Source organism: Centroberyx gerrardi, chromosome 14 (genome assembly GCF_048128805.1).
Source record: "Centroberyx gerrardi isolate f3 chromosome 14, fCenGer3.hap1.cur.20231027, whole genome shotgun sequence".
Taxonomy (NCBI): Eukaryota; Metazoa; Chordata; class Actinopteri; order Beryciformes; family Berycidae; genus Centroberyx; species Centroberyx gerrardi.
The window spans coordinates 29,707,689-29,722,579 of NC_136010.1; the positions used below are offsets into that span (position 1 = coordinate 29,707,689).

General features: G+C 39.0%; 1 protein-coding gene across 1 annotated transcript in view; it reads left to right on the forward strand.

Moving 5' to 3' along the window:
- The window catches only part of ephb2a (eph receptor B2a), a 60,492-nt gene that overhangs the window by 15,106 nt on the left and 30,495 nt on the right, over positions 1-14,891 (forward strand). Inside the window, exons 2-3 of the mRNA XM_078288120.1 lie at positions 8,325-8,389; positions 10,976-11,660. Coding sequence (XP_078144246.1) covers positions 8,325-8,389; positions 10,976-11,660 — 750 coding nt within the window. The remainder of the gene's footprint in view (positions 1-8,324; positions 8,390-10,975; positions 11,661-14,891) is intronic.

The following is a 14,891-nucleotide window of genomic DNA, read 5'->3' on the forward strand; positions in this document are numbered from 1 at the left end:
GCACCATTGGTCTCCAGCTCATCCCCCCAGAGATGTACCAAGGAGTACTTAAAGTGTTTATTCATGCAAACTGCCATCTGGCTACACAATGATTCTCGCCATGATGGCCCCGTCCTCAGCCAACTAGAACACTGCAGAAGCCTGGTTGTACTCCACTGTCTCTATCATCTGCTTTGAACTACTCTGTATATCTGTTCTGTTTGCACAATCTGACCTGTGTGTGTGCACATCAGGGTTTTTTTTGCTGTCGTACAAACTTTAACAGAATGTAACATTATTACATTGTGGTATGTAAGTAACGTTAGTGGAATTAGGTGATTTAACAGGTAACCATTTCGCAATGCTTCAATTATGCATCGCAGTGAATTGAATTGAACACGCGTCGTGGGCCTGTGCAGGATCTCTGCTTGTTAAAATCCTGCTCACGTTTCTTGCCGGTGACTATTCACTGCAACAATAGCGGAAATATAAGGGTGTTTATTCACTAAGACCTCCCCTCAGTTCCTGTACAGGATTTCTATCCCTTTCCCCCCGATGCTCGTGCGACGTTCTCACTTTGTGTCGCGAGAGCTTCTGGGTTTCTCAGATTAGGTAGGGTGCCTTTCTGCTCTGTGTTCAACTCCATTCAAGGCGCTCTTCCAAAAATATGAGACAAATGGAATGTAGTAATAAAACTTGCTGTTTGTGTCACAAAAAGTAGGGTGGTACAAACTTGTCAAGATGTAAAGGGCATACTGTAGTGTAACCTGAGGGGTGCAATTGGAACTCCAAGAATAATATAAGGAAAAGTTCTAATAATTTGTTCAAAATTCATTTGAGTTCAATTTAGAATTTCACATTTTATCTATTTTTCTCAGGGAAAAAGAAAAATAGTGGAAAACCTAAGTTGTTTTTTGTTTTAAATTAATAAACAACTTTGCATTATTGGTCTGGTTGTCAAATTCAGTTTGTGGAATCTATGGAATATTTCAACTATTCTGTTATCATAACTATAGGGCCCAAATGTCAACCACTGGACAGTTTCACGTTGAGTTGGGCCTCCCTTGTACTTGCCCCCTGGCCCCTGACTTTTCTGGGGGAAGCCCTGCACATGACCTGTATATATTTCTGTGCATTGCTTTTGTACATGAAATTGCATATATTTCTGGATGCATTTCTGTACATATGTCACTTCCATCTGTAAATCTGATCATGTGAATAGCTAACAATGCACATTTACACTTCTGGATACATTACTGTACATACTGTACTGTAAATTCCATCTAATTCCATCTGATAATGTGTATTGATGCACATTTGTACACCCTGAATATATGCTCTTGCAGTGGCCTGTAACTTTGTAAATCTATAAACTGCAAACATCTCTAAATCTGTAAATCAGAATTCTATCTATTCAATATATTAAAATGTTTATCTATAGCCTATTCTTTGCTGCTGCAAGGGCCCAGTTTCCCATTGGGGATCAGTGAAGTTCATCTTTAATACTGCAATTAAGACAGATGGAGTTCTGTGATACTGGTTGCATTATTGGAGTGTTGTAAATGGCACTTGCCAAGTAAGTGATCAGAAGTTTCACAAGTTGCCCAAAATACGTTGAGCAGCTAATCTTTACAGCTACTATTAATTTAAATCCAGCCTTCATGCCTTGCGTCTCAGCACTGGATAAATTGTGGGAAAATAACACAAGTATACATGTACATGACAGGACAGAAATGATGATGTCGCACGTAACCTAGTATAAAAGAAAAAAGATGATAGTCTAATTAGTGACTGTGTGATGGTAGACTGCATGAAAATAGGAATAACAATAGAGTCTTATTCTGCTATGTATGTAAGCAGCTTGATGGTATTATTCTAAAAGTAAGGACAATCACTAGATTTTGTGCATGTACACATAGCCAACCACTGAATTGTACATCACTTGAAATTTACATTTCAATCAATAACATTGTAACATCATAATCTCAGCATAACATTAAAAGTTAGGTAACAGTGACTTCTTCAGACAAGAGTTAAATCACTCTTGATACCTAACTTAAAAAAAAATGCATTGGAAGGAGTGGTGGAATATTAAAGGTGGTGCTGAGTGTTGCATGGCGGGCAACACAATGACAAAATACAGTGAACGCTGATGTTTCCCCGTGGATTTAATCCAGTGTGGCGTACAGAGCGTGGCGCAGCCTACAAGGATTATGTGTGCTGGACTTAGTTGCCCCACTCTCTCCTCCTCTTTGCCCTACTTTTCATTGAAACGTGGAGAGAAAGGGAGAACAAGAGCTCTCTATATATATATTGCAGGAATGCAGGGACAGATGGAGCAAGTGGGATGGGGAGGGAGGCATTGTGGGACAAAATAAGATGGAGAGAGAGAGCTCTACAGTGTATATGGTTTGCTGATGATTCACATCCGAGAATAATCCTCACATCCAATACATCTAATACATATCCCATTTAAATGTTTCAGCACAAGGGTTGCTGTGCAGTTTTAATAGACTGTCACTCTTGTTGATATTCTACACAAAGATAAACAGTCCCTTCATCCCCCACCGTTATTCAAGTGTGTTGGATTTCCAGCAGCATATTGTGGCCAGTCAGTTGTGCTCAAACAGCAGAGACTGAGGAGCTGCCATGACGAATGTCTAGTCACGAAAGGAGGGCAACGTATACTAATGCACCCCCACCCTCACCAACCCACTCTGTCCCCATTTCTCTGATATTGCTCACATCATCGGCTTGAGCCTATGTCAGCCTGGTTACATACAGTGCAATTCAGCCTCTAAATGGGCCATGCACAATCAAGCTAGCAGCAAAGATAGTGGAAAGAGAATTCCAATTTTCAAAGGATTGTTTATAAGTAATACAATATGCAACATTTTCATATAAATAAATGTCTGTTTTGCTATTTTCTACCTCAGATTGATATAACACCCTAGTGATTCAACCTATGTGCGGTTCAAGAAAGCTTTTTACATTTGCGATTGTAAACACCTGGTGTCTGGTAGGTCTTTCCTGTGAAAAATCCTCTGGCACACAAGAAGTGATGCGTTTTACATTTCCGGTTTGTTTGGAATAAATAGAAGAAGAACTGCGTAGTTAGCGTGAGCAACAATAGCCACCATGGCTGAAGCAAAAGAAAAGAGCGCCACCTACAGAAACTAAAATTTCATCAACAGAAAATCCAAGGAAAAAGATGTCACAGTACTGGACACACTGTTTGATTGATAGGTGATCTCTGGGCAGTGCAGTGTAGAAACAAAACAGCAATGACTGCTTAGCAACAAAGATGGAGACAAAATAAAAAACAAAGATCTTGAGGATTACCATTCTAATGCACATAAATATATACATTAATTGTTGTTGAACTAATGATTTTCATAACAAAGTTCTTTAGAAATAGTTGATAAAATCATAAAATACCACAAGCTACATGTACTGTACTGTATATTATCACTATAAGACTATAAGTACCACAAAGGCACACTCACATTTTCCTCCATCCCTCCTGCTTTCTTCCCCTAACCCTCTTGGCTGAGTCTATGGGAATTGGTTGCGGGTCAGTGCTCATGGCCTCTTTATTCCCGTTTAGCGGCAGCTCTGACACCTGGCTCACCGCTCCCTCCCAGCTCCTCATTAACCGCTGCTGATACTAACAGGAAGTGAGCAGCCGGAAAAATGGCCCATTTTTATGCAACAGTGGTTGCTAGCATTTCAGCCTGATTTTGGATACCAATACAGGATTGACATTAAACTAATAATACAAAGCTGCAATATGGCAGCTGTTAGTAGACTAGACTGTTGTCTGTCAAGTGTGGTAGCGGTCTTGGTGTGGAATTCAGAAATAATATGACTGCTAGCAGTACATGAAGCTACATATATGGGCAAAATGTTTGTGATCAGAACAATACACAGCTTTTCTTACTGAAACAGTAATGTGTCTTGTTTGGTTTCAAAAACCTGTGTAATGACAAAATAACAGATTTCTCTGTAACTTCACAGATTAATTTGCCCTTGGAGCCGTCTTGTCAGTTTTATGTCTGGATATTTTCAATTAGTGATGAGAAGTTCTTCTGATCAAGAACTCTTGACTTTAATGTTCTCAATCTGTAACAAGACCGCCAGTATCCACTGTCATGGGATGATGTCGTCCCTAGAGAAAATAATGATTTCATATCAGTGGCAGTGTAACCAGTTAGTTTGATATTAAATCTGTGAATGAGTTGTTCCCAATGACACGAATACTAGCAATGTCAGAACTCACATTGTTGAAGGAATATAATTGTTGTCATTGAAGTGGACCAGCTAAGCCCTCCATATTTGTTTTGATAGAAAAGAAGTATGGGTATAGTGACACATTTGCTGGTCAACGCTCACCATGTGTTCACACTGTGAGAAAATTGGTTGATTGGCTGCTCTATTCTGACTGATTGTGGGTGGTGTGACAGGCTCCAATTGCATCTATGTATTGGTCTCATGTAGCTACAAAGTTTGGAATAGGCAAATCATGTACAGCATATTTGCTGCTTTTGTATTGCCCTTCTGAATGTTACATTGTTTTGAGTTAACACAGCTAGCTAGGAAGTGCTAATTAGGTAGCATTAATCGAAAAAAATCGAAAAAAAAATCCCTGAGAGTTTACCACCGACCCCAATGATGGATGCAACCATTCTCCAAGTATCATTTTTGAGATGTTTATTCCTGCAGTCTTTCAGTTAAAAGTTGTAGAGAATTGGACGAGAAGCTTTGATTGGCTGGAATCAACTTCTCATCCATTTTGCACTTGCCAAGTAGAACTGTTGTTAATGAAACAAAATCACATAAGTAGGGAAAGGAAGCACAGAAATCTGATTGGCTGTGGATGGCCGACGACCGCGAACATTTCAGTTGTGGCCAACTTTTCTCAGCCAAGATGTTTGTTGACTGTCCACAGAATTTCCCTGGCCACTCTGCTCTATGGGAAATGAGTAGATTTACAGTGACTTGCTGTTCATGTTGCTTGCAGTGTGAACACACAGTAAGAAGACACAAGCAGGTTGACATCTTCTGAGAAGCTCTCCCAGGGGACGTTAGAGTAGACTGCAAAAACAAGCAGTGAAATACAAAGATGTAACTCATGTACCAGGAAAGAGGTATGATGGTAATCCAGAGTGACATTGGGTGAAATGATAAAGAGTATAGCTGTGCGTTTCAGATCTGTAGCTTCATGCCAAGGTCTTCGTCAGAGGTGTATGGCTCAATGAAACTATGTGTTAGTATCTCCTGGTTGTTATTTCCATTGTCGCTTATTCTATTGGTTGATTTTAGTGTGTCTTATGTATATATATAGGCTTTTAGATGTATTGTTTTACAAACACTGATGAAGCCACGGGCCGAAATGCATTGGTTTTACTTATAAATAATTGTTCTCAGTACTGCAAGTGTTGCTGGAATTTATTCTACTCCAGTGTTACTTGTCCATGCCATGCACCTTGTCAGTGGGTGAAGTTGTGCCAGAATACTTTTTCAATGATGGGAAATTAGGCAGAGGTGACCTAAAGTGTTGTACATTTATCAATACATTACATTTATGCAATTAAATATTGCTGTACATGATGTTTGATGGTCAAAACTGTATGTTGATGCGATGACTCTTTCTCTTAAAAAAAAAAACATTTGAAAGAGAAAGAGAGAGAATCGTCGATCCAGCTTTTAATTTCAATACGTTGAATCATATTTTTTCAATTTTCAATTTTGTATTGAAATTGTTACACCCCTAGTAACCATCCAAGGGGAACTGCAACATGCTTGTTGTTTCACAAAGGTTACATGTACATTAGGTTGGCAGCCTGGTGTTGGCTGAATTCTGACAGAATTTTTATTCTTATTACAAACTACCAGATTTATAGCTGGCAATAGGCACGAGCGTGTTTGTGTGTAGTATGGTATATATGTGATGTAGTTTTAGATGTATAGTATGTATATGATGTAGTTAATTGATGATGATGTGTGTGTGTGTGTGTGTGTGTGTGTGTGTGTATGTATATATATGTATATATATGTATATATATATATATATATATATATATATATATATATATATATATACATATATATATATATATATATTTATACAACAGTTAGTTCCGGTCGAGCAATTTGATTGGACAAGAGGCATTCCATGAGTGCTGATATACAGTATAACAGCACTGGGACGCTGTACTGTATGTATCACTCCACTTCACAGATGTTCTAATGTAACCTTGATTAGGCTGCGTTCGCACAGCGTTTTTTTGTGTGGAGAAAGCTCTGCCTGGAGCGCTTCTTGTGAGGAGAAATAAAAAGCGGATCACGACAACGCAACGTCATCTGACGTTAGCTGAGTAGCTGGCAAGCTAACCAGCTGGTTAGCACTTCTAGCAGACAATACAGTGTTGTGCAACAAACAAACGCTTACCAGATATACCCAGTACACGTCCACACAAAACTCTAACTTCATTTGCACCTAGTAGCGACAACGCAAATATGGATACATTTTGACCGTAATTATGAACAGTCGGCTGAGGTGGAAGATTGGGAAGAAAGTAAGCTGAAATCGTCTGTGCTAACCTAAAAGTAGCTAGCTAGCTTGCAGTTGGGAAACAGTTTACCTGTTGCTTGGCAACACTTGGTAGTGGAATCCTGAGGGAACTGTTTTTGTTGGCGGAGACAAATAACAGACAAAAATCATCTGTTGTCTGAAATTACCATAACTTGATGAATAGCTTTGTTTATACAACTGTTGTATAAAAGCAATATCACACTCGAGGTCGTGCTGTTGTACTGTATATCAGCACGGCTGTGATTATCTTCGGCACGAGGCCGCTGATATACAGTACAACAGCACTCCCTGTGGGGTGATGAGTACTGAGCGTGGGCCCTGGGGCGGTCGCCCCCTCTGCCCCCACGGTCGCTCCGCTTATGCCTTTGAGATGTCCATTATAGTATTTATATGTGAAGTAGTATGTACGTATATGACGTACTGTATATGATGCTATGTAAAGCCATTTGAGACATGCTTGTGATAAAGGGCTATATAAATAAACAAGACTAGACTAGATGAGTTACCTTAGATGTAAATGTATGGAATTTATATGTGTAATATTTTCTACAGTATGCATTTGGCGAGTCTCAGAGACAGAAATGATATGGAGGGAGGCAGTGTTTAGGGTTGGGCGATGATCTCCAACCATTAATGCAGCCTCTGAGCATCTCCGTCATGTTCACTGCCACTAAAGGAAGACCTTTTACTCAGCAGCACCACACTCATAGAGAGATATAAATAATTGAACAAGTGTTAAGTTACAAAGTCCATGCGACACGAGTTTCGTCCTAGTTTGTTTCCCCTCAATGGTGGGGGTCAGGGATGGCATAGAGATTATGGGCCTCTCAGTGTGTGTGTGTGTGTGTGTGTGTGTATGTGTGTGAGTACTGACAGGATTATGGAATGGTGACAGTGTGTGGGTTTATGGATGTGGTGAAAGAGAGAGCAGATGTCACCAAGCAGACAGAGGCGATCTGTCATGGTGTTGTGGTCCTTTGCTAAAATGTAGTCGAGTAAAACTACTACCGCTTCAACCAATAAATATGTAATCAAACAAACTGCATCATATCAGAGGTGACTGGTTGATATCTTTTTCACCATCACAAGCTATTTTATTGCCTAATTTCATTACAAAAGTTACAATGATTGAAAGTCAAATGATGGGGATGTCATTTTTACTAGGGTTCAGGTTTACAGGTGAGCTGACAGTACACAAGCAACACTGGCTTTGATAATATAATAGATAATATAATACTTCCGTGGTTGTTTGGTTGTAGTCCAAACATTATTTCATATGCTTTTCGCTGCCAGAGCTCATACAGCAGCACCTGCTAGGGGCAACCAATCATATACACTGCAAAAAATAACAGCTTGGTGAGAAATATGGATCATTTCAATAAATTTAACTTCATTTATGTCAATATGACTTCTTTCAATAAATCATCCAGAAACAGTAAATGAAATCACAAAGCAAGCTTTGAGACAATTTCACTTGTTCCAAGTTGTCCTGAAAGAAGTTACATTTATTGAAATTAGCAAAACTCTGCACGTGCAGAGAGATAATTTGACTAAAAATACCCTGTAATAAGCATAAAAAGTCTGGATACAAAATATAATCCTTTTCTAAGCTTGTCTTTTTTGCAGTGTATTAACCAATAATATTTTCCTAATGTTGGCAAAACACTGAAACACTGCTAACTTTGTGTAGGCTTTTTGTATGCCATTTAGCATAAAACACTGACCTCTTTTTCATCTTTTTCTTTTGCAGAAGTACTCATGGATTCAACAACAGCAACAGCAGAGCTGGGCTGGACCATCTACCCATCACAGGGGGTGAGTGTAACAAATCAAGTCTCTATAATTAGCCTTTAGTGTTATATTCAATTGCATTGTTGTTGAAAGTGTTAAAAGTCATAACCCAAGCAAAACATAATACATACTCAGTTTTATTATGTCAGTTACAGTCTCTATGGTTAGATTGATATATTGGTTTGCTGATATTAGACTTTTATGAAAAATTGGTTGTCATTCAGTCAGTGTCCCCGACCTCTGATATGATTGTTGATTCCTCTATTTTTGACTCAACTGCTTCAGGGCTGTAAGTCTGCCATGAAACTTGCCTTACCCTTCTTTGCTGTTTCAAATATTTTTACTGTGAAGCATCATCTTTTATACAGAAAAGGAATTATTTTATGTATAAACAAACCAACAAATAATACAAACCTCACGCACCAAACATACTGTACATTCATAACATAGACCCCATATACCCAGAGTACAACATCGATTTACAACAAAAGAAACCTCAGATAAAGATACATTCATCCATACAGTCATAGACCCAACACTCTCCCAATTTTCAATTTTCCAGCCTAACCCTAACCCTAAACTCCCCATACCACCCAACCCTCCCTCCCCCCCAATTAAATTGTATGTGACATATAGTATGTACATGTATGTTTTAATTGTTTTCCCTTTCAAGCTTTCAGGAGCTGCTAACCCATCTACAAGAATTTCATTAGTCTGGGTGTCAATGGAGGGTTTTAGTGTCCCATGATGGTCTAAATGCAGTTTCAGAGGCTTTTCCACTCTGCTGAGAATAAAGATCCGAGCGTCAAGAATGAAAAACAAAGAGGAATGAAAAACAAATTTAAAGATATTTAACTTGGCTTTTGCTCAAAGAAAACTGACGATGTGGCCGATGCACACAACGTAATAACACCACTATTTGCACATTTTTCTCAGAAATTCTATCACAAACAGTTCATTAACTGTAGTTCTACCAACATTGTTTACATGCTTACCTGCCCCTGTGGCAAGTCTTACATAGGTCAAACCAAAAGGTGCCTTAAGATATGAATCTCTGAACATAAACCTATCCATGTGGGTAAAATGATTATGCAATGGCTAAACATTACCTTGATGTAAAACATGGCCCTCCATCTACACTTCGCTTTCTTGGTCTGGAACAAGTAACTGCCCCTCGTGGAGGCAATCTTGCCAAATTATTATAACAAAGGGAAATGTTTTGGATATATAAACTTACAATGCAACGTACAATGCAACCACAAGGGCTGTATGATGACTTTGCCTATAGGCCATTTTATATATAACTTTGGGCTTGTCCTGTATGGTTGTATCCTGTTGCATCAAAAATTTACTATACATTTGAGACTGTCGACTATTATGTCATGATTTACTGAATTATGTTATTGTTGTGGCAGACAGGGTTGCATATTCTTTTTTCTTTTTTTTCACATCATGTTGTTTTGTAGATGAAATACTACACCATTTAAAATGAATCATGTTGCTGTGTCAGATAGGATTAGGTATTATGAATTGTAACTCTGCATATATATTGACTTGAACCGCCCCCACATACCTGTGGGCAATCACTATTGCAGTATAAAAAGAGAGGCTGGTACCATTATTGTAATGATGGTCTGATGAAAGCTTCATACCTCATATGTCAATGTTGCTCTGCCTGCCTCTATTACCATGGGAATACAATATTTTCTTACAGACAGTAAAGACTTTAAGTAAAAATTTAAGTGATATAAGAGGTAAGATGAATCCGCTATGATCCCCATGGGGAAATTGGGCCGTTGAAACAGAATATAAATAAGAATAGTTATATATATTGCACATAACACAACTGACAATTAGAGCAGTAGAACATCTTAAGTAGAAATATAAAAATGAAAAGTTTGAAATATGAAATATTTATCACAGCAGATATGTATGCAGCATATGCAAAATAACAGCATACTGAGAAAAAGAAATTAACAATAAGTACAATCAACAAAATATGAATGCAGTATGAAAATAAATCACAAATATAAAGATATCAAGATATGTGCAATATACAACATGAGATAAAAAAAAAAAGATGTGAATTTATTATTTATTTTTTTTACAACTCTTTATTGGGGTTTTCAAAGTTAGACATACAGTCGAAAATAGGAAAAATAATTTTCAATGCAGATATAGAGAAAACATGAAAAAAAATAAAGAAAAAACGAATATACATGAGAACAGAAATAAAACAAAACAAATCAATTTTTTACAGGTGAGTTATCGTACACATATGAGGAAAAAAGGAGTATTGCAATTTGCACTTTAATTTTTTGCAAATTCAGTTCAAAAATAGACAACACGAAAATGTATTAAGACAAGATTAATTAGAAAAAATAAAAAAGGAAATAATGAAAGTAAAAGAGGAAAAGAAAAAAAAAGGTGGCGGAAAATTTAATTGGATGTCGAATAGGTCAATTGTGCTTTTGTGACTCGTGTTTAAACTAGGCTAGTTTGTGGGAAGGGTAAGCGCATTGCTATTGAAGTGGTCTATAAAGGGTTGCCAGATCTGGTAGAATGAACTCTCTGTGTCGTCTCCTTCAGTTTTTTTTTTGTCTCTTTCAGTGGGAAGAAGTGAGCGGCTATGATGAAAACATGAACACCATCCGCACCTATCAGGTATGCAATGTCTTTGACAGTAACCAGAACAATTGGGTACGCACCAAGTACATCCGCCGCCGTGGCGCCCAGCGCATCCATGTCCAGATGAAGTTCTCAGTGCGCGACTGCAGCTCCATACCCAGCGTCCCTGGCTCCTGCAAGGAGACCTTCAACCTGTACTACTACGAGTCAGACTCGGACACGGCCACCAAAGTGTCCCCAGCCTGGATGGAGAACCCCTGGACCAAAGTGGACACGATTGCGGCCGATGAGAGCTTCTCTCAGGTTGATCTTGGCGGCCGCATCATGAAGATCAACAGTGAAGTCAGGAGTTTCGGGCCTGTGTCGCGGAACGGCTTCTACCTCGCTTTCCAGGATTACGGCGCCTGCATGTCACTCATCGCTGTTCGCGTCTTCTACAGGAAATGTCCTCGTGTCATCCAGAACGGCGCAGTCTTCCCCGAGACTCTGTCCGGAGCAGAGAGCACCTCCCTTGTGGCAGCCAGAGGGGTGTGTGTTCCCAATGGAGAGGAGGTGGATGTACCCATCAAGCTCTACTGTAACGGGGATGGGGAGTGGATGGTACCCATCGGGAGCTGCATGTGCAAAGCCGGGTACGAGGCAGTGGAGAACGGTACAGTCTGCAGAGGTAAGTGCTTCTCCATGGTTAACTATCAACTACACTGCAAAAAGTCAAATTAGCTGCCAGTGCAGTAAGATGATTTCACAAAAGAAATCCTAAAATAAGCTTGATAAGTCTGGACACAAGATCAAATAATTTAAGAAGTTTGTCAGTTTTTGCAGTGTAGTAACTGTATCACAGAGTATGTGCTCCTACCTGCTTAGGTATGTGCAGTTTATTGAGTCAGAAGCAGGGTTGGGGTTCAGTAAATTCAAACTGCTGTTCAATAGGTTATAATGAACCTTTTGAAAGACAAAACGTTTTTTTTGAGGGAAAATCCACATCTGAATTGATTGAGTTGAGAATGAATTCAAAGGTTTCGGGAAGCCAGGCAGAGGTTACAGAAGAGAAAATGCAAAAGAGACTCTATCCCCCAAATATCCCTCAGCAGGGGCATGGGAATCTGAAGAGGGAGAGGGGTCTTAACTCAGTTTATATATATCAATATCAGATTATAACATTTGCGCATGTGATGTATTTCAGTTTTCATTCATTTCTGTATTCTTCTTTTACTGTAACTGTGCACAAAATAGTGTTGTCTGGATTAGTAAATCCCAAGGGAATCAGTTGCTTAATCTCCTCCTCCATGTTTGAGCTGTTCAACTGTTCTAACTATTAATTAGACTAAAAGCACTGCTGGGTTAGTAGATCAGAGTCTATCATTTTGACAAGCAGTGCTTGCATGTAGATCTGGGCACCAAGGTCACATTTAAGTTACAGAGGCCATCGTCATTATTATTGTCCTTATTTACTCATTCTGTTTAGTAGAACCTAATTTATTCAAATTAGACCTTACTAGCAAAAGATGCAGTTATGAGAAAATATGTGCATTCAATTTGCATAATAGTGTAACACGATACCTCATTACTCCCTGTAGTGAAATTCTATTTTTTCTTGGTCCCCTCCACAAGGTCAGAGGTCAGCATCAGCTACAAAACAGACTTGCTAAAGGACACTTCAGCAGTGTGGATGCTTACTGACACAGGGATTTGAACCTGCGTCTTCCGGTTAAATGCCAGTCTTCCTACTACACCTCCCTGCTGCCCATCATTTTCTTTTACCTTTATTTACCCTAGGAAAGTTTGCTGAGCACAAATGTCTTTTCAGCCAGGGCCTGACGCTAACGTTTAGAAGTGGTTGGATTTTTAGGACATTTAGGACAGGATATCTGGGTCATCCGCAGCAGTCTCATCTCCCTCTAATGCCATGTCAGTGTCGCCCTCTTTCTGGCACAATGCCACTCAATAGGGTTTCCCCCCCTTTATCGAGGTGAGATGTCCGTCAAAGGGAGAGAGCTCCGGTGTCCCCTTGCCCCCAGCAGTGGCACAGACACTCTGTCAATGTGCAGCAGTGAGCTTCTTGTCATCAACCTTTATAGCAGACCATTTATATATTTTTTTATTTTATAGTCTCCGGCTGTCAGAGCTGGCAGCCACTTAGTTCTGATTTTTTAATAAATGTTGCAGATCGCCATTTAACACTGCTTGCCTTGCAGGATAGTGCAAAATGGATATGAGAACTACGGTGTCCTGCAAGGAACTTAATTGCAAATTATGGCGTACTGCACAAAACAAAAGAAAAACATAAGACAAGAGCAGTTCAGTTTAGACAACTGCCTTACATGTAACCTTTTAGTGTGGAATCTACGCACAGTTTATACATGAGGGCCCTGGTGTAGTGTTTGATTGAAATGAAAACCTGCATACTCTCTGCACTTTGCAACTTTGCTATTACTAGCAAGGAAGATAATAAATACCTAAAAAAATTACCTACATGTCTGTGAAGGGAAACTTTCACAGGCTTATAGCCCTGTCTGTATAAAGGGCATGGGACACACGCATACACACACACTCACCTTCACCCACACTCGCTCATACCCACGTGAATATGTGTATAACCACCCCCCCCCCCACACACACACACACACACACACCTTCATTTATTTAACATTTGTATTGGCCAATACATGTATAATTAATTTGCATTCTTGATTCTGTTGATATCATTAATTAATCAATTCATTTTGATCAGCGGAGTTAAGTAAGTTATTGTTATGTTATGGGATTTTGTTATTAGTGGTTAGTCAGGTAGGTTAAGTGTGTGTCTTCTGACCTCCTGTTAGAATCATGATATAAATGTTATAAATGTTACCAGAATTGGTTGGAGGAGCATTCCTCTTTGGACTGGACAGGTGAGTCAGACTTTATTATCTAGGCTTCCTCTTTCTAAATTACGTGGGAAATTACCTTCAGGAGAAATGAGAGAGGGATGGTGTAAAATGGTCAAAAAATACTTACTCTGTGTGTGAGTGTGTGTGTGTGTGAGTGTGTGTGTGTGTGACAGGAGAGAAGATCATCTCTTTGTGCTGATGTGTCTGAGAGCCAGGAGTATTTCCATTAGTATGGAAATATTCCATACTAGTATGGAAATACTAATGGAAATTGTATATCTTTATTCTGAAACTGAAAAAAAGTTTAAAAAAGGACTGTTCTGTTCTGTTTTGAAAGTGAAAAAAGTTTTGAAAAAAGGACATTGTAAATGAAGAAAAATCCAAAACAGAAAACTTTTTCCACTTTTAAAACTTTTTTCACTTTTTTTTTTGTTTCAGAATAACGATATATAAGTAACTCCATACTAATGGAAATACTCCAGACACATCAGCACAAGGAGATGCTCGCTGATGAAACGGTTTATGATGAGACAGGAGTCTTCTCTCCTGTCACACACACACACACACACAAACACACACGTATAGAGTTGTGTGAGTATTTTTAGACCATTTTACACCATCCCTCTCTCATTTCCCCTGAAGGTAATTTCCCACACTGTTCTGCTTTAGATCAGAAAGAGGAGGCTTAGATAATGAAGTCTGAGTTGACCCAACCTGTCATCAGTCAGTCTCAATACAGTTTATCTTCTAATTGGTGACAAAGACACCAGAATTGCCTCATCGTACAGTGGTAATTATATTGAAGTCTCCCCAGCAGGCAGACACGTGAAATTATGAAATTAAGTATGCCATTACCAGCAGACTGTTCACACTGAAGTATACAGCCAAGTATCCCAGAATGCATTTCGCACCAGCCGGCAGCGATACCGGGGATTTTAAAGCAGGCTAAAAGCTGTTGTAATTTTGGCTCTACGACTGTTAATATGTCACTTTATTAAGTTTTAATATTTTTTGAGGCGAGAAAGTAA